Source organism: Strix uralensis, chromosome 4 (assembly GCF_047716275.1).
Source record: "Strix uralensis isolate ZFMK-TIS-50842 chromosome 4, bStrUra1, whole genome shotgun sequence".
In the NCBI taxonomy this organism is placed as follows: Eukaryota; Metazoa; Chordata; class Aves; order Strigiformes; family Strigidae; genus Strix; species Strix uralensis.
The window spans coordinates 2,610,526-2,630,593 of NC_133975.1; the positions used below are offsets into that span (position 1 = coordinate 2,610,526).

At 45.8% G+C, this 20,068-nt stretch overlaps 1 protein-coding gene across 1 annotated transcript in view; it reads left to right on the forward strand.

Moving 5' to 3' along the window:
- GFRA4 (GDNF family receptor alpha 4) overlaps nt 1–20,068 on the forward strand; it is a 78,031-nt gene that overhangs the window by 47,684 nt on the left and 10,279 nt on the right. Inside the window, exons 2-4 of the mRNA XM_074865422.1 lie at nt 12,132–12,410; nt 15,100–15,180; nt 18,664–19,009. Of these exons, the coding sequence (XP_074721523.1) occupies nt 12,132–12,410; nt 15,100–15,180; nt 18,664–19,009 (706 nt within the window). The remainder of the gene's footprint in view (nt 1–12,131; nt 12,411–15,099; nt 15,181–18,663; nt 19,010–20,068) is intronic.

Below are 20,068 nucleotides of genomic sequence, written 5' to 3' on the forward strand. Positions count from 1 at the left end.
CATCGATAGTGTGAGTGGATCACAGGCAAGGGATAAGTGAGGTTCTGACTTATAGGTAAAATCATTAAAAGAAGGAATCTGGTTTACAAAAAAAGAAAAAAGGAAAAATAAAACGATATCAAGATGTCTTTAATGGCATTTGTGAACAAGGCATAGGAATCTGTGCTGTCAGATCCTAAGTGCTCAGTTCTTCAGCCTCCAGAAATGCTTCTCGGTTCATGAGACAGAAATTAAGGGAAGGGTTTGGACTATCTACTAACACGGAAAATAATTTTTAAAAATAGAAGCCACTGCAACGTGCCTGCTCCCGGGAACAGCAGGAAAGAAGGACAAGTCCCTCGGACTGAGATTAGGTGCCAAAGAACTCAGTAAGAATATTCAGAGAAAATATTTTCCTTTGCCTGCCAAGGGAGATGCTTTCAAGACAATGGCTGGAGGTGTGTTTTCTTTTATGCTGTTAGCTGTCCCTCTTGGGTCCTTGCAAATTGCCCTGACTGAGAAGACTTGGAAAGGCTGCATTTCCAATGCCCCTGATGGGAGATGTTGCTTGTACAAATTTCCCTCTGGGTTTTAACTTGCTCCTGAGACTTTTGACAGGAAAGTGCAAGAATTATTTGAAGGAAATGAGGGCATTGCAATACACAGAGATGACATCCTGAAAGACTGGGTGGGGGACAGCAAAAGGAGAAGATAACAAAAAGCTGCAGAAATTGGTCAGGAAATGGGGCATGGCAAGAGATATCTAATTTAAAATCAGAAGTGTAAGATATCTGGGAGAGAATATAAGTGAATCAACATACACACAGACTCTGGCCGAAGTCAGATAATCACAGAAATGCTGCTTTGACAGATAAGAAAGATTCGCAGATCTTGATGCCTGGAATAAAACAAGATGGCAATTCTTCTTTCTGGAATGTGCAGAAGGACTCAGAAAGAAAGAGGACTGCCAACCTGGACAGGAAGTTTTGAAAGCCAAAGAGAGAACAAAGCAAACACCTGAGTTTTGGCAAGCTGTGTCACCCAAAGATGAACCACCTGGCCAGTAAATCCTTCTGTAAATGGCTCAGGACAGTGTGACAAAATTCTTTGTGTATTTTGCAGGCTGGTAGCATTGGTTTTCAGAAATACTTTGGAAACAGCATCTTAATATGTAGAGGGATGCCTTTGCTGCAGAAGATGTTAAAGAAAAAAAAATCAGGTAGAGGAGGTGGATCCCAACAAAAAATGGACCCCAAATTCATTGTTCCCAAAGCAAAAAGCACGTTCACCTTCTAGAAAGCAGGAGGGTGTTTAGCTTTCATTTTCCAGCTGCATCCATGAAGTTTGAGCAGTGTGCAAACCAGCAGAACAAGAGCTGAGAGAAGGCACAGTCCTGAGAGTGTTTGAGGCATCTGGTCTTGAAGGCTATGTGGAGAACAGCATAACACATGCAAATCTGTTGGAAGACATTTCTTTCATCTCAAACGCAGTAGGGAATAAACTTCTGGAGGCCACAGCAAAAGACAAGACATTGCAGAAAGCTGTTAACAGTGTCACTGAAAGAAGGCTTGGGAATTACATATCAGTTCAGATCAAAGATTGCTGTAATTGATAGTACAGCATACAGATGCAAAAATTAGTAGTGCCAAAAATACTACAGCCCTGAGGTATTCTATAGAATCTGTGAGATCTTGAAAAACATATTGCGGTGATCACAAATGAATATAGAGATGAAGAAAATTAATAGATGGATATGCATGAAATGTGTCAATAATTTCTACCTTGGAGAGAAAAAACAATGATGATGGGTCAGATACGGTGGAGCTGTTGGATTATCCAGGGTACTTGAGACTGCATTTTTAGAGACTCTTTTATTAAAGTATCTTGTAGGAAAGAATAAACCTTTATTTGGCAGATATGGGCTTCCAGAAATGTTCATGTTTTACATCAGCCCATACTTAATTGACAGGACTTTGAATGATTTTGAGGAACTGATGAATGCCAGAATTCTTCAGTCAAATTATTTGAAGCAAAGTGGAGTTAAGGGAGTTAAAAAAATTACATATATATATTTATATATATTTGTATGAAACTATTACAGGCTCTGCAAAAGATCTGTATCTCACTCTGCTGGTCTTAAGAAGTCTGCCTTTAAGGCATTGATTGTTGCTATCTCAAACTTTGCTCAGAAAGATGAGAATTAGACTGCCTCGCTTATTCAAGTCTGGTCTGGGAAGTTGAGGTGATCTTGAGGCATGCATAGAAAGATAGATAGATAGACAGACAGATAGATAGACAGACAGACAGACAGATAAAAATACACATACAAAACCAAATGGTAGCTGAGGAGCTCAGTTACTACAGGCTTTGTGGCTGATGACCCCTGAATGTTGTTTTAGTGGCAGTTGAGCATAAGCTACAATGTGAGAAGATTTTCTGTTTATAAATAAGAAGATGTAAAGGGCTTATGCTCAGTTTACTTTCTGGAAAATAGAGACCAAGAGAACACGTTAACAGCATATTCCCTGATCTCCAGTTTCCATATAGGCCTGTGAAACATTTCTTTTAAATGTAAATCTTGCTACAGATGTGGACTGTTGAGGATCCCCAAACACCACAGTCCTAAATTCTGTGGGGATCACACAGCTCAGTGACTGTCACAGAATCACAGAATTGTCTAGGTTGGAAAAGACCTTGAAGATCATCCAGTCCAACCATCAACCCAACATTAGCAGTTCCCAGCTACACCATATCCCTCAGCGCTATGTCGACCCGACTCTTCAACCCCTCCAGGGATGGGGACTCCCCCCTGCCCTGGGCAGCCCATTCCAACGCCCAACAACTCCTTCTGCAAAGAAATCCTTCCTAAGAGCCAGTCTGACCCTGCCCTGGCGCAGCTTGAGGCCATTCCCTCTTGTCCTGGCGCTGGTTCCTTGGCTCAAGAGACTCATCCCCCCTCTCTGCACCCTCCTTTCAGGCAGTTGGAGAGGGCCATGAGGTCTCCCCTCAGCCTCCTCTTCTCCAGACTAAACCCCCCCAGTTCCCTCAGCCGCTCCCCATCAGACCTGTGCTCCAGACCCTGCACCAGCTCCGTTGCCCTTCTCTGGACACGCTCGAGTCATTCAATGGCCTTTTTGGAGTGAGGGACCCAAAACTGAACCCACTCATCGAGGGGCGGCCTCACCAGTGCCGAGTCCAGGGGTAAGATCCCTTCCCTGTCCCTGCTGGCCACGCCATTGCTGATACATGCCAGGATGCCATTGGCCTTCTTGGCCACCTGGGCACACTGCTGGCTCATTATCAATCAACCCCCCCAGGTCCCTCCCTGACTGGCAGCTCTCCAGTCACTCCTCCCCAAGCCTGTAGCGCTGCTGGGGGTTGTTGTGGCCCAAGTGCAGAACCTGGCATTTGGCCTTATTGAAACTCCTCCAGTTGGCCTTAGCCCATCGCTCCAGCCTGTCCAGATCTCTCTGTCATTAAGGAGTAAACACTTATCACTGCTCTGCCTTGAGTAGAGTAAATGTAGCCATTAGAAGCACCAGACAAATGCCTGTACTAATAGTTGGAGCATGTAGAACTTCCTTTCCTCTAAAGACTGGAAAACCAGCCTCATGACTATTACTGATAATGAACTTGAGCATGTAACCCAAGTAGGGGAAACTGTTCTAAATGTCTAGCATGTTGCTGATGTCATGAATACTGCTTTGGTTAAATTTGATCAATTTATTCCATCAATTTCCCCATATATAGACCTCCATTTGTCTTTTCATGTCTCTACGTAGGATTGTGTCACCCTTGTCCCACGTTCCCTGCATCTGTTTGCAGAATGCTCCACTCGTTCCTTACCTGAGACTCGTATCTAGGACAGGGACTTTTTACTTCCTTTCTGTGTGTCAAACTCAGGTGACGACCAAGGTCATCGGCTTCTTGATAGTGGTACAGAGCAAGTCATCAACATTGCAACTGTAATTGGTTGCCCAGAAAGGTGGTAGAAGCCCCATCCCTGGAAACATTTAAGATGAGGTTGGAGGGGGCTCTGAGAAACCTGATCTAGTTGAAGATGTCCTTGCTTATCACCTTTAAAGGTCCCTTCCAACCCAAACCGTTCTATGATTCTATGATTTTTTTTTTTTTTTAAGTCTCCAGCTTCCCATCTAACATTGCCCTTTTTTGCCACAATTCAGGGTGGCACATGCTTAAAAACATCCTTCCTCCCTCCAGTGGGGGCTGGACTTCTATCTTTGGGGCTGCTATAGCCAGAACTTGCTTAGATAAAGACCAGGACTACTGCTTTCACTGTTGCAGTGGAGAGCTCTGATGTGTCGCACATTCTTCTCAAGGACATCGAAGAGGAAGAGAAAATGTCACAGCACCGGACAGGGCAAACAGAAGTCACCCGCATGTGGAGCATTACTGATGATTGTGATCCTTTTTATATTGCTCTCAGTTCATCCAAATGCAGCACCATTTGAAGTGATAATGACTCCTCTTTCAGTGGCAGCTTTCATTCGAAGTATTTTGATATGCCAGTAAGAGTTGCTTTAAAATGCCAGCAATAAATACACATTCAAAGCAATACACTTATTGCCTCGGCTGTAAAGTCCATATATGTTCCCATCAGCTGTATTTTTGACTAAATAAATGCTAGGCATGAACAGCACTCACTGCATTTGCCACAACCCTCCCTACACACACACACACACTCGCACATGCACGTGCATGCAAAGGCTCTCTCTTCCTTTCCCTCTGAAAAGATGAGATTAAGGTTTTCCAAGGGATGCAGGAAACCTGTATGCTTCCCACTTTGCAGCCATGACCAATTACACCGCTTCACTGTGCCATGTCTCTGCAGGAAAATGCATAATAGATTCCTCTCTTAGCGACAGGATGCTCATGATGTCTTCTTGGGATCAACCCAATAAAAAGAGTAAAGATAATTCTGAATATCAAGAATCCTCGATATTCTTATTGAGTCACCTTCCTTGGGACTGGCTTTCTACAGCATATGACAGTCAAATACCACACCTGAAGCCACAGGAAGTCATGCAATTGAAGCCTTTATTCACCATCATCTTTTGAGTGAATAAGGGTATGTCTGAGCCCTGTCCAGCACATAAGGAGATCTCTGGACAAGGAACTTGAGAGGGCAGAAAGGTGAAAGAAGACAAGGTGGTGTGATTGAGTGGACCCAGACAGAGCTAGACCTAAAAAGGAGCCGTCTTGGGTCTAAATTTACTTCGCTGTGCCTCAGCAGAGAATCTTTATGTCTCTATCACATGGCCAGGACATTTTAAAGTCAAACTTCGGTGGAACTTGTGGTCTTACATGTATCTATTTTAAGTACTTAGAGATCACCTCTAGCCCTTGAGACCTCACAGTCTTTAATACAGTCGTCCTTACAGCTCTCTGCTAGAAGTGTTCTTATCTTCACAGACCAGGAGCTAATATCCAGAGACCCTCAAGTTATCCCAGAGGATGGGATGCTTATTTTTAGGCACCCGTGTTAAGATCCTAGTAATCACAAGCCCCACTAACCACTGTCTCCTGTTGGTGGTATAATTGGTTAGCTTTGGGATGGGGGAAGCACCTCTGTTACACCAGAAATCAGGGACTGAAGCTCCCTGATATATCAATATCATGGTGTGCCCAAATTTTGGCAAGCAACGAATGTGACATGGATCTCATCCACTGCCAAAACTCATATCTTGTTATACGATATGAGTTTCAGAGTACAGATTTCAGAATAGTGTGTACCCAGTTTGAGGCTTCATGGGTGCTCAAAAGTTTGAATCTTTCTTTCCGGTCAGATGGATTAATCTTACTCGGAATAGGTACACAACTATTGGCAACCGGGTCATGCAGAGAGCGTGATGGTTTGATTTGCATCTTACTTTCATAAGAATATTTTTTATAGCTGATTCGGTGGTTAGTCTGGCTGAGTCAGTCCAGCAGGATTTGACATTCCAGAGGCATCTTTAGAAAACAAAGGCTGAAGCCTTGTCCAAAAGGATGTGTTAGTGTAGGACTGTAATGATATCTAGGGAAACTTCACCCCAAATTATCACGAGAGTTTTCATAAAGAATTCTTTTCTCCTTAAGGATAACGGAGGCATGATGTATCTTCACCAAACCACAGACACCCAGAGGGCTTCAGTTTTTCTTCCAACTTGAAGTTTGCAGACACAATCCAACAACTAATGCCCCAGCCCATGATTTTTTTTTTTCCAGCCAGGTTCTAGACATTGACTTGGTGGGGGACAAATAAATCGCTTCATCTTTTCAGGCTTCATCAACGTCAGAGTGACTCTTGCCTCCTTGGCAAATGGCTAAGAGAGCTACAGATGAGAAGGGCTGTCGAAGACAACTTGGGGATTATTGAGTTCGTCTCAGCAGATGTCTAAAACCTGACTCAGTGAGCCCTCTTTGGCTTTCATTTAACACTTATGGCCATCACTTTTCCCTCCCATTTTGCAGTGTAAGTTCTCACAGGGCAGAGCATAGCCCACTAAAAACTTTTGTACATCATCTGACTTGCGTAGAGCCATCGTGTCAAAGGACAGGTGGGGTGGTTTGCTTCACAAAAGTCCTGTCACAGCAGGAATCTTGACCTACAGGACATCTCAAGTTTTCAGGCTTCTCTGAAGCTATTTAGGTGTCAGGTATTAGTCTACGATAAGCAGGAAGACAGATCAGAGGAGTGTGGTTTCTTCTGGTTTTTATTCCATACAATGAGTAAATTATCTTCTATGTGGATCAGCTATTAGAGGAGAATGAAATATTTAGTGAATGTTGTTGTATTTATTTGCATTATTTCCCCAGTGACTGTAAAGTCCTGCTTGAAGGCACTGAGCAAATACAGGCTAAATATTGTTTATAACCTGAAAGTAAGGGGGAAAAGGTCAGAGCTGTAGGTACAAAGAGTCAGGCAGCACAGACTTAATGCCTGCTCAAGACATGCAGCATGTTTTTGGTCTGAACTTTCCAGTATTGCTTTGACACCCTCAGACATTACATTCCTGATGTGTTCTCAGCAAATTCCACCCCCCACCCCCCACCCCCCACCCCCCCCATTTGCCCAGTGCTGACTGGGAAGAATCGATAGCAAAAGAAGATCAGTTTGCACTGTGGGATTTCGTATTGTGTGTGTTATGTTTGTAAAACCATCTAAGTCCACAGAGGGCTGATCACAATGAATGGTGTTATCCTCTTCACATGAGCTTCTCTGACCTAATCCAGCAAAACGGTGAGCCAGCCCTCAAAGTGCTCGTGGTGTTGGAGCACTGAGCATGCACTGAGCTCAGGTCAAGAAAGAGGGAAAGGAAGGAAACTTTCCCTTGCCTGAAGAACAGCATCCCGGAGGGGATTGCTGGGCACTACAAAGTCCAGATGACAGCTATGAGTTCTGGATGAGGTGTGTGGGATCTCCTGGGAGGGCTGTTCTCAAGCAGGTTTTGGGGAAGGACCATTGGTATGGCAGAGGTGTTTACTGGGGCAGCTCTGCACATGCTGCGGCTATTTCAACAGTAAATGGGAAATGAAGTTTGAGCTGTATACAAGGGCTTGTTCCTTAGGTGATCCTGAGCACTTGGCTGTAAAATCATGAGTGAGAACATAGTCTAAACAAGGTTTAGCAGCGACAGCCTGCATCAGCCACCTGGCCCCAGTCATGCATCACTATTGGTTTATGAATATTTGAGAAATAGTAGGAATATTTCTTACAGCCTCCCTTTCCCATCATTTTTCACTCCAGAAAACTGTGTGTAACAACTTATTTCTGACATCTCTGGGTAAGTTGAAAGTTTCTGGATATCAGGCAGTTGCCTATCAACAATCACCAACATTTATCCTGAAGATTTAATTTGATCCAGGGTCTTAAGATTGCCCAATGATGGCCATTTTTCCCAGCTGAACACAGAGGGATGGTCGGGTGCCCACTTCAGATTTAGACCCCAGTTCTTGCAGGATGCAAATACACTTTGTATTGTCCTCTCCCAGCTGTTCCCATGGCTTATGTTCTGGCTGGAAGACTGGCTCTGACATGAAGAGAGCTATCCACCTTTGCAGGCAAAACAAGGTTTGTAGAGGAACAGGCTCTCACATGCCCTGACATGTTGCATGTGATATGTCTGATCAGCAGAAGACCTCTGAAACACAGCAAGAACATGAGGTGGCAGAGCAGAAGGGAACCCACATCTTAGAGGATGTGTGAGCACAGGAGATCCAGCCGGAGCTTGAGAGGGGTGAGAGGCAGGAGCCTTCTGCAACATACTTGTAGTTATTGTGCAAGATTTGGCAGGCCCGATTTAGGAAGAATTATGTAAAAGGTGTCCACCTAACCTAAAGGGGTAATAAACCACTCCTGTTGTTGTTTTGTTAGAGATTTTGGGTGGTTATTCTCTTAGCAACATATATTGTAAAAGCAAACACCAAATGTTCTGGAGTCAACAGCTTGTCATGGAAATAATAACAGCATTCATCACTCCCTAGGACTGTGTGTGAATCAGGGGTGTAAAAGGATTCACATCTAATACATACAAAAACTGGAAGGGAGGGGGTCGTATCCCCAAGCCCCAGGTTAAACAGCACCATAACAAACAATGTGGTTCCTCCTAAAACAGCTGAAGTTGGTTGGACCAGAAAGACAGAGTGGCAGGGCCCCGTGTTGGTGCTCCCCAGGCATTTTGCTCCCCATTTCCAGACCACATAGGGTCACCCTTCACACTTCTGTACCCCAGGCACAGCTTCATTCCCTCAGTGAAGGAAATGGTCTCCTTGGAAGACAGTCAGACCTCCTTGTTCAACAAAGTGCACGTTGAGATACCTGTATAAGAAGAACCGAGGGTCTGTTAAGGCAATGGGAAGAGCCAGATTTTTCTCTTACTCCTACACATTAGGAGTAGCTTTATGTAAGTGTCACTGAGGTAAGCAAGAACAGAAACAGATGTGGAGCATAGCTACAAACAGGATGTGAAAATAAACTCATTACTCCATCTGCCCACCGTAAACAGCGTGAAATTAGCAGCAAGCAAGGAATAAAAATCCAGACAAATGGCCTTTTAAAGAGAGCAGAGGGAGCTGGAAGGTCTGCTATTAGAAAAGCAGAGGCACGGAAAGCCCGAGCCATGCACAACTGGGTGTGTATCACAAAGCCCCTGGTCAGTCAGGGGCAGAGGTGGAGGAAAATCTCATAGTGGAAAGTCCACAAGGCACTATTTTTGAAGGCAAAACCAGAAAGGCCACTCCATCTTTGGGAGAAAAGACCTGATTTTGCTTTTGTCCCTGCCTGTTAGGAAGCACCATCTATTTTATAAGCCACAGATATTTTTTTTTTCCCCTAAGAGGCGCCCTCTTAATGTTGCATAAAATTACTCTCTCAGGGGTAGTGTGAAGAGGAAAACGTGGTGTTATGTTGTCTCAGTTGCAAAGACATCGCTAACAATAAAAGCCCCTGAATGATTTGGTTTTTAAGTGACATGATTATGGAATGGGTCATTCGTGACGCTCCACTTCAAGCACCTCTGTCATAAAGTCTGAATGGGGGTGTTTTATGCTTTGGGCTTGGGCTGTAAATATTCACCCCTGGCCTTTGTTCTATGAAGCAAGTCTCAGCTTGAGGATATATTTACTTAAAATTTTGCAGAAAAATTTCTCAAATGGTCAATCTGCTTGATTTATTTAAAGCAGGATCCCAAAGTGTTTTACAGCTTTTACAGGTTGGCTGTGTTTATAACCATCCTGGGGAGTATCTTCTGCAATTCATGTAGCAGAGAGGGGGAAGGAGGGTCATAATTTCTATTTTAACCTACTTTTCTAGCAGCTGACATGACACTGACAAAGTCATCTCTTCTAGAATAAAACCTGCCATGTTTTATCCTCGTCCAGAAGAGATCTTTTGGAGAAAGCCAGGGTAAAATAAGTCAGACACTTTTTTCTTCTTCTTGGATTCTGCTCAGATATGTGCATGGAAAATTCAATGGTGTCTGAAAGCAGCGACTATGAGCAGCTCTGGCTCATTTTATGGATCCCAGTGAAATTGCAGACCAAATGATATTTCAAGGAAACTAGTTCCTTGTGTTTTGAGTTCTTCAAGATATGATAGCCCAAGGCAGAGTTTCCTGCGTGTTGGAAATAATTTCTCTCTCCGCATTTGGCAGATCCAAACAAGCCTTGAGTGCTAAATAAACCAGCTCTATGAATAAATCAGGGGTAGAAGAACTCAAATTTGAGGTGTTGTGAGACTTGAAATAACTGAAAGGTTGACGTTGGCCATGAGGCACTTTGAAATAGTCTGGAGTTTGATGAAAAGTTTTGCATTTGAGATGCCATTGGGATATTTCAGGAGGAAACCTCCTGGTGGGTTCACCCAAAGTTTGTAATAAACATAATTGAAATATCTGAACTCCAGCTGCTACCTTTTACTCTAATCAAGAGCAACAGAAGCAGCTCCTTCTTCGCAAACACCCAGCAACAGCTGAGGGAGAGAAATGGATATACTGGGCTCAAGTGCTGAACTGGGAGAGCAGCAGAGACTGGTGCAGAAATTCAGGGCAGAAGAGGTAGCAGGTAGAAGGAAGAAAAAGGGACTTTATGGAGAGATCAATAGACTCTTGGAGAGAGAGGAGATCTCATGAAGTCCTCAGAGATGGAAATCAGGGCCCCATATTCTTCTCAGGAGAGAGGATTTTCTAATATTGTCTGAGTTGGGTCTCACCAGGAACAGACCATGGAGGGGCTCAAAAACCAGAAGGTGCCCCCACCTTATCAATCTTGTGAGGGGTAAGGTGTCCTTGTCCTTCTGGTTCCTATCCAAAGGGAGACAAGTTATGTTAGGGACAAGGAGTTCCTTTGGGAAGGATTTGAGATGTCCTTCTTCAAGGTCATGACAACAGTTTCTGTTTTTATGGTACAGCAGGATCTGACATTATGTTATAGGCACAAGGATTGATTCTCCCCTTCATAAACCAGGCTTCCTTCTTCATCACTGCCCCAAGCCACAGTGCAGTCATGCCTGACCTAAGTCAACATGCTCCAGAGCATCACACCAACTGGAAAGAGTGTGATTTGCCTTGTCTTGACACCCCCCCTCCAATCTCCTCTCCATCACTTGGGTGCCACCACGTCCTGCTGAGCATTGCTGAGCCTCTGGCCCTGCCATTGCCAGGGTGCAGTGATGCAGCCATGAGCCTCAGGGTGAGCACATCCCCAGGAGTCAGTGTGGATGTGGCCAGCCTGCTTTAGAGGGGAAATGCATTTAATAGCATGGAATTAGTTCCAGCCCATGGGGGCACAGGACCACTGAGCCCTGCTAAACTAATTTATCAGTGGTATCTGAGGACAATTTACAGAAGCTTGGAAAAAGCCAAGATAAAACAGTGGGAGACCTGGGGAGGTGGTGACAGTGAACAAGGGCCAATTCTAGAGACACATGTGTGCTGACTCCATGTCAAAACAGCACACACAAAGCTGTTTATAGCTTCAGGGAGGTGTAGGCAGAGTTAAATCATGTGCAAGGAGGACAGACTGGGGTCTTCATAGTGTTGGGCTGCTGTTAACTTTGGAGGGCAGAAATGAGAGAGAGACCTGGGGGACCAAAGGGTTTAAAAAGGTTTTTGTGCTCCAAGCAGAAAAGAGCAAGCTTGGATGAGTTTCTGCCACATATAATCCTGGCTCCAGGCTGACCCTGTCCAGGGTCACTCTCTCAAATCAGGACAAAACAGGTCTCCAGGAGAGAGGTGACTTCTCCTTCTGGCTCCTCAGCTGCTGCTGGTGGCCCAGCAATATGAAAGAGAGGGTTGGGTTGAGGTGTTGACTCTCAGGTTGTGTCTTGTCTCCTTACCATCCCTCCCACTTCCTTTCACCCACCCCTGTTCCCCTGCAACATTGCTGAGCAGTGCTGTAGCACACTCGAGCAGCCAGTGTTCCCCATCATGTGGGCACTCCATGAGTAGAGTGGCAAACCTGAGTATTTAAACTCTCCAGTTGACCTGTTGCAGAGGGATCTGGCCGCTTAAAGATTTCCGAAGGAGGGTCATTGCTGGTAGACTGGAGGATGATGAAAGGGATTTCCATCTCTCATGTGAAGATGGACATCCCAGACTGATCCAGCTCATGGGCGACACAATTAATTTCCCACTTCTCTGGTTTTCTTGCAGAAGGTATGGCGGAAGCTGTCAGCTCAAGCAGGGACTGCCTTCAAGCAGGTGAGTCCTGTACCAACGACCCCATCTGCAGCGCCAAATTCAGGACCCTCCGGCAATGCATCGCAGGCAATGGAGCCAACAAACTGGGCCCCGATGCCAAGAACCAGTGCCGGAGCACCGTGACGGCCCTGCTCTCCAGCCAGCTGTACGGCTGCAAGTGCAAGCGAGGCATGAAAAAGGAGAAGCATTGCTTGAGTGTCTACTGGAGCATCCACCACACGCTGATGGAAGGTCAGTTGAGCAGGGAAGATCATCTCTGATGATCTTCCTAAAAGGGAATTACTGATGGGGCTTTCTGCAGAGCTCCCCAGCACCAAAGTGGCTGCCAAAAAAGTCACTCCTGTAGTATTCCATTCCCTCTCAAGGCCTACTGACCCCCACAGCAATGGCATTTTGGGGAAAGCAACCTTGAAACCTAAGACACTTTCTTCCTTTTTTTTAACCTGGCTTCTTTTTCACGATGTTCCCAGTATACCTTGAGATCTTTTGCTGGGGAAACACATGGTAAGTTTTGTATCTAAGTATGCTAGCCAAGACCATGAAAGCCATGGATATTACAGAAACACTATACAAATCATGGGCATTGAGGAAAAACCAGCATGAACTTAAAAAAAATCACTCCCTTGGAGGCTCTCAAATGCACCAGTGTCTTTGGGTTAGTGAAGATTTGGGGCTGGTGATATCAAGTTGGAATTTAGAGTGTTCTCAGAGCCAGTATTTAGTAAGTTTGGATTTTGACGTTTTTTAAGAGTCATCATAAAAGTGCACCTCAGTGGCCATAACTCTTCCTTGTCAGGCTGGTGAGTATTTTATGCACCATGAAAATTAAAACGGAGAATAAAACAGAACCTTCCAGGCATAGGCTGTGAAATAGATTAATAAAACACCACTGGCTGAAAGCTGAAAGGAAAGGTACAGGGGTGATAACACAGGCCAAAAGGCCAAGCAAAACAAAGAGGATGGAGACTATAATACACAGGCTTGCCAGAATGGGAACTGCTTCATCAAGTTCCTGGAAAGATTTCAGGTGCGACAGCTTGCAAGGTGCAGAGCATGGTGCTATGAACTGACTGGGGAAATAAGAGAGCTCAGCACCCTCCAGGATCCAATCTTTCCCATAATTACTTGCCAGGAGAACTTGTTTGCATTGAAGTGAAGCCTGGGGAAGAGGTGGCAATCCAGCCTCTCCATTCATCTTAACAGCCTGCATTGCAACTCCTTCCCGGCTGAACTTTGTGGCCTCAAGTTTTGGACACGGTTCATCTGTGACGTGGTTTTGCAGGACAGTGGTGTTGGGAGGGCTTCTAGCTCTGGGATCACTGCTGAAAGAGCAGTGAGAGGATGGCAGGCAGTGCTGGGAGCAGGCAGGGGGCAGGCGCGGGTCTCCAGATGCAGAGTAGGAGATGGGTGCTGGATGGCCAGCTTGGATGACTTTCCTGCCCAGGGGCTTGGGCCTCCATCCTAGGGATGACTGTGAGAGGGCTGTTATCAGAGACTGCCAAGACTCTGCCCTATTTCTCTTATGTCATGTCCTGAGCCCCACATTTTTTCAAGCAGACTTCACTTGTAATGCAGATTCACGCTCCCAAACCTTTGATTTCCTCACCTTAATTTCCCCGGGGAAATATACTTCATAATAGTCATGTTTCAGAGTCCTTACACATGTTTAATTGACTGAGAAAGGAGGCCAATCCACATGCTCCGTGTAGAGCTTTGTCTCTCAGTCATACATACCCAGGAGGCTGTAAAAAGCTTCCTAGAAGCCCTCTTATAAAATCAATTGTGAAAGTGTGTGCTCAGGGAATTTACAAAGCATACTATTTACTCAGCTTCTCTTGAGCGTGCCTGTGTTTAGCCACCTTCCCATTTGGAGACACAATAACATGATGACAACCCGATAACAATTCTCTGATAAGGTGCTATATCATCAGGACATAAAACTGCTACGCTGGAACATACAAATGGGCCCCTCTCCAGTCAGTAACGATGCAAGATATTTCAATGAAGGTGTAAAGCTGCCTTGTAATGCACCTGTGGTAATTGCACAGGGCTGGGTACCCTGGGAGCCATTTCTTCCTGACCGCAGCTGGTGATCAGCATATGCCCGGAGCATGAGGTTTGATAGTCCTTTTATCCCAGCCAGTACATCTGCTGCTGCTGTCCATATCCATCTAAATGTCTAATAAAAAAAAAAAAAATGATACTGAGCTGTTTGCTTCAATAATATTCTGTGGTATCCATCAGGATGACGGGGCATTACAGACCATTGAGCGGATGAAAGGGAAGCACCGATTGAATACAATTAGCTTCCCAGCAACTTAAAAATGAAGAGAGGAAGTTTCTGTGAGAATTGTGGGTCATTAGCTCTATGCCAAGTAAGAAAGGGCTGTTGGCAAGGAGAAGGGGAGAGGTGTTAATAAATATGAGGGGGGGGTGCGTGTTGTCACACACACAGACCTCTGCACAGCCCTGGCTGTGTCCTAGAAACAGGTGAGGACCATTGACAGAGACAGGGACATATAGGAAATAGCAAGAACGGTAATGGAAACCCCATGTATTTAGGGAGCTGGTGGTCTGAACTCTGCCCATGAGCAATAACCTGTGCTGCAGTCTGGTGTCCTCAGTGGCAATCCGTGTAAAGGAGCCCAAGATTTGAGCTATAGAGGGTTGCAACTCAACGGGTCCCCAAGAGGCTGTCCTACTCCAAATTTGTCAAATATTTTTAAAAGCTGGTTACATCCCGTTCCCTTCTTTAAGAATATGGCCATACATCAGTTCCTGAGTGACTAAGTATTTTATTATTACTTTAGAGCACATGTCCCCTTGGGCTCACCAAGCAAACTTGAACTGCGTCTCTTGAACCTTGTATGTCTTGGACATCCCTCAGTTGCCTTCTCACTAACTTTTCTTTTCAATCCAGGCATGAATGTACTGGAGAGTTCCCCTTATGAGCCATTCATCAGAGGCTTTGATTACGTCCGGCTGGCATCCATCACCGCAGGTAGGTGGGTGGGAAGATACTCTTACACTGATAGGTTCAAACAGGGGGGAACTGGCTGTGGGATCAAGCTCTATGGACAAGGCAGTCCTCTGTGGTCTCTTATGGTCTCTTCAGAAAGCATTGCTGAGATCTTGCAATCATTTTTCCAAGGAGCTGCTTATGATTCTGGTGCTAGACTGTTGGTAGAAGAACATGTCCTAGAAAGAAGCACTTTTGATTTTTTTGTTCTTTGGCTTTTTCATGTCCATATTGAAGGGCTGGGACTGAGGGACATGGTAGGAAGGCCTCTTCCAATGAGCCATCACAGGTGGGCTGATTCTCCTTAGCAGGTGGATGACCTGTGCCATGCAGACACCCTGCCGAGCAGGGACTGCTCAGGTATCGTCAGGTATGAGAATGTGCATCCACATCAGTCACAGGGTCAAACTCTGCAGGCAAAAAGATCAATAACCCAACCTACTGGTTGATCCCAGTCACAGCCTTTAACCCCATGCCCTGAGGGCAACCCCAGGACTCAGACCCATGTTCTGCTCTGCATCATGTAATCCGCTTAATAACATGAGCAGAGCTGCCCAGCACCTCTTAACCCCCCCGAGGGCATGAACCCCCGGCTCAGCAGTTAAAAGGTCAGTGCAGTAGCTATTAAGCCATCCATCACCAACAGCACAGCTGCCACCACAGTGTTTGACTCTGCTTAAGAACCACAGCCATGGGGAAGCTTTACCGATGGTCATTTTTTTTTACCAAACTTCCCATCTGAGAGCAGGTTATGTACTCCCCATGTGTTTCTGGCAGATGTGCCAAACCAGCAATCTTGTTGCAGCTCTTTCCAAATGTGCACTGACTCTGGGGTGCCATCCACAGCTGGAGTGCACCCAAGCGAGGAAGGAGAGGAAGGTCTCTGCAGCCGACGGATGTCTGCGGTCCCCACGATGGCGAGCCACTTGTTAGGTGAAAATGTCCAGGAGCAAATTAACCCATCAGCCCTTGACAATCTGAGCAGTGAGGGGAAGGGGGGGTGCTCTGTGACCTCACATCTTCTTATTGACTCCACTTGACTGATTTGAACATGGAAAGTGAAGCATGCAGAAAGCTGTTTGCTGGGTCATGGCCTTCTTTACTAGAGTTTTTCCCCTTTTGCTGAAAGTCCTACAGGGCTCTTCAGAGCATGGTGAAATGTAGGGTTGGGGATTTTTATGCATGGTTAACGCATTGCCAGGTTTTTAAAGCAGACTGAAACCAGTTTGGCAGCAAAGCAAATGGGCCCAGAGCAGCAGGGATGTGTACGAAAGGACTCAACATCCATCTAGGGACATGAAGTTTCTTGGTTTAACCTTTTTTTTAGCTATTTATACTGATCAACACTTTCTATAACATAACTTATGACCTGCCACCCCATGCTTGTCCAGGGCCCAGGATCATACAGTCAGCATTTCCAAAACACCCTCTTTCAAATCTACCCAAAAAAAAGAAAAAATTCCCAAGAACTTGTTGAAACATAAGACATCACCATGACTCTATGCCAACTCAGAGTAACAGATATTTTTAACCCAATTTTACATAAACAATATATGGCCACTATTAAAACTGTACAAATGGAATTATATCCCTCCACTCTAATTGTAGTGGTGATTTAAAAAGCACATTCTCTGTTGTTGCATGGGAAGAGGAGAAAAGCTAGTGTGTTCCCTGTGATTCATTAGCTGAATGGGTGATGAAACCATTCCAAGTAACTGTTTCCTACACATTTGCTGACAGCTCCCCAGTGTAAAACAGCGCTCTAACAATATTCATCTCTGGGCATTTTTAAAGGGAAGTACCTGCATGGTGGGAACACACCAAGCAAATGCTTCACCCATCATAAAATAACTGCAAAACTTGGAATTTGACTTCCAGCTCACCGTAAGCAGCGGGAACAACAGGAAAGGAAAAATAAATGCTCAGAGAAGGACCATCTGATAATGTCAGTGAAAATGAAGGAGGGCAGTTCTGAAGTGCTCAGAGAGACTGTCAATGTTTTAACACTTGTCAGCACTGACTGGCTGGTTTTAACTCCTGGCCAAAGATAGGGCTTGACTCTGCATTGGAAATTTATCATTCTGGGGATTATTTCTCTGTGAAAATATCCTGCTCTGCTGGGGTGAAAGTCCTTCTGGTGTGCTTCAGGTCATGGGCTTAATTCAGAGAGGTGAAAAACGGCTTCAAATTCATTTTCTCTCTCACGCTTGGAGGACCCTCATCTTATCTGTCCGATCAGACAGAGCCTAAAGTCTCTACCGACTCTTACCAGGGATTCTGTAGCATTTCCCCCCTCTATAAAACAGAGCCCCACCCATCTTTGAAGGAGCCCTAAAAGCAGCATTATACAAATACCTTTCCCTCTTACCTATTCCCCACATTTTCGGAGGAGGTTGTTGGCATGTAAACTCGTGAGACCCTTATTTGTGTACCGAAGACTGTGTTTCTAATCCATCCCCACATTTTTTGTGCTTTATTTTCCTGGTTGTTTCCCCTGCTGCAAGTTTTCCTCCAGCACACCCCAGCTCTTCCACCAGGGCTGCTAATCTGGGACTTTCTTTCCCCTCTTCTTTAAGAGGATGGAAATTTGAAGTGATTTCACTGAAACCAGTGAAGGGTGACCTTACGAAAGGTGTGGGGAAAGACCCACATGAGCTCACACACAGGCAGAATCAAGGTCCGAGGGGCATCAGGCTGGATGGTAGCTCTGATCCCCATCTTGTGAAGGCACTGTTGTTGCTTAGGACATGGGCATGCTGGGCAGGACTGGTCTGAATGGGGAAAGCCAGAGCACTTTTGTGGTGCTTTGAGACCCAGACAGCTCTCACATAGCTAGACAGGTCCTGGGATGAACATAGCACAGCTGCTGCCAAAGCCAAGATTGACCCTCCGGAGGCCTGAGGAAACTCATTGCGTGCAGTAGAGAGTCTGAGGTGCAAAGGTTAGTGCAGGCCACCCATGTATCAGGAGACCCAGCTTTGCCACTGACTCAGTGCTTGATCTTGAGCAACGTTTTGGAAAAAAGAAGGTCCATTAGAAGAGATCCCATCACACTGGTGGATCCAGTCATGGCCATAAGTAGATGCACTTTCTAACAACTGTTGTCTTCCCAGGCCCCAGGTTGGTTAATTCACATTGGTAAAGTGTTATGAGATGCCCAGGGTAGAGAAAAGCTTCATTATATTAAATGTAGGAGCTTGGTGGAGCAGGCTCTGGGGTGTGAGGTTTGTTGTGTGGCTGTGGCACCTCTTGAGAAAGGTGAGTAGGGAAAGGGGATTTGATCCTGACAGGACACAGAGAGCAAATGCAGACTTCAGCCCTGCCAAAGCCTTCCCGGATGGGTGGTGGTCTCACTGAGGTGGCCATGGATGGAAGCAGGATGGGGATGAAGGTCTCAGCACAGGGTGGTGCCGCTGGCAGGGAGGTCAATGTAAAACCCCATCAGCATCTCCCACCACCCCGCAGGGTCTGAGAACGAGGTGACCCAGGTGAACCGGTGTCTGGATGCCGCCAAAGCCTGCAACGTGGACGAGATGTGCCAGCGGCTGCGGACGGAGTACGTCTCCTTCTGCATCCGGCGTCTGGCCCGGGCCGACACCTGCAACCGCTCCAAGTGCCACAAGGCTCTGCGCAAGTTCTTTGACCGTGTGCCACCTGAGTACACCCATGAGCTGCTCTTCTGCCCCTGCGATGACACAGCCTGTGCCGAACGCCGGCGGCAGACCATCGTTCCTGCCTGCTCCTACGAGTCCAAGGAGAAGCCCAACTGCCTGGCGCCTCTGGACTCCTGCCGGGAAAACTACGTCTGCAGGTAATGTTCATGCACCGGGGTGGCCAACATGGAGATCTGTCCCTTGGTCAAGCCTAAGGCTCATCCACTGGTGACCAAAGCCAAGTCACTCACCTGAAAGGTGCTGTCTGGAGGCACCCATCCCACCACAACCCACCAACACAGGCCATTGCCAGAGTGGCTCCTTCCCATGACCCATGTCCTTGTCTCATACTCTATACAGAAGGTGCTAACACAGGAGAAGATTTGAGATGTTTGTGCTGGAGTTTTTCAGACCTTTTCTATGGGTTTTTGGCTTTGATTGTAAAGAAAAACCTGCTATGGAAATAGTTCCAGGAAGGTGCAAGCCAAGCAGGGATGTGTGGGGTGCTTGCAGCTACTTGCACTAATCTCCTCACTGTCTATCTCCCCCAGCCCAGAGCATCCTACAGGAGCACCCAGGATATCCTAACAGTCGCAGACACTTGTAGATACCTTAAACCCATGTCTTTCTTTTTTAATTAGAAAAATTAATCATATATATGAAAAATATACCCTTCTGCCGCAAGCCCAGATGTTCTAGTGATTGCAGTAGGAGTCTCAGAGTCACAGTTCTCCCTCCAGATCCACCACACAGTATGTGGCCAGGGTGGTTTGCTGCTCCATTTCCATTTAAGCCTCATGTATGCGCCCATGCACAGACCCATCCCAACATGCACACTCACAGGCATGCTCCTTAAGAGTTTTTCCCTCAGCTGTACTATTTTCACCCCTCTGTTTCTCAAAAAGTCTTTGATATTCCAGAGGGTTAATCCACATACAGCTCTCAGGAGAGGAGCCCATCAGTTAGTAGGAGATGTAGCAACAGTCGTACAGCACCAAACGTGGTGATCCCAGCCCAGTGTCCTGTGTGCAGCTGTGGCCATGAGCAGACACCTGGAGAAGAACACGAGAGCAAGTGTAGGACACATTTTTGTGTATTGTCCCAGCCTCTAATTATTGTGGGCTTTGGGACTTCCTGAGCTGAACTTCCAGCAGCCATCTCCTACCAGCACATCATCTTTAAATTACAATAAAAAAATTATGTCTTTTCACGAAGGG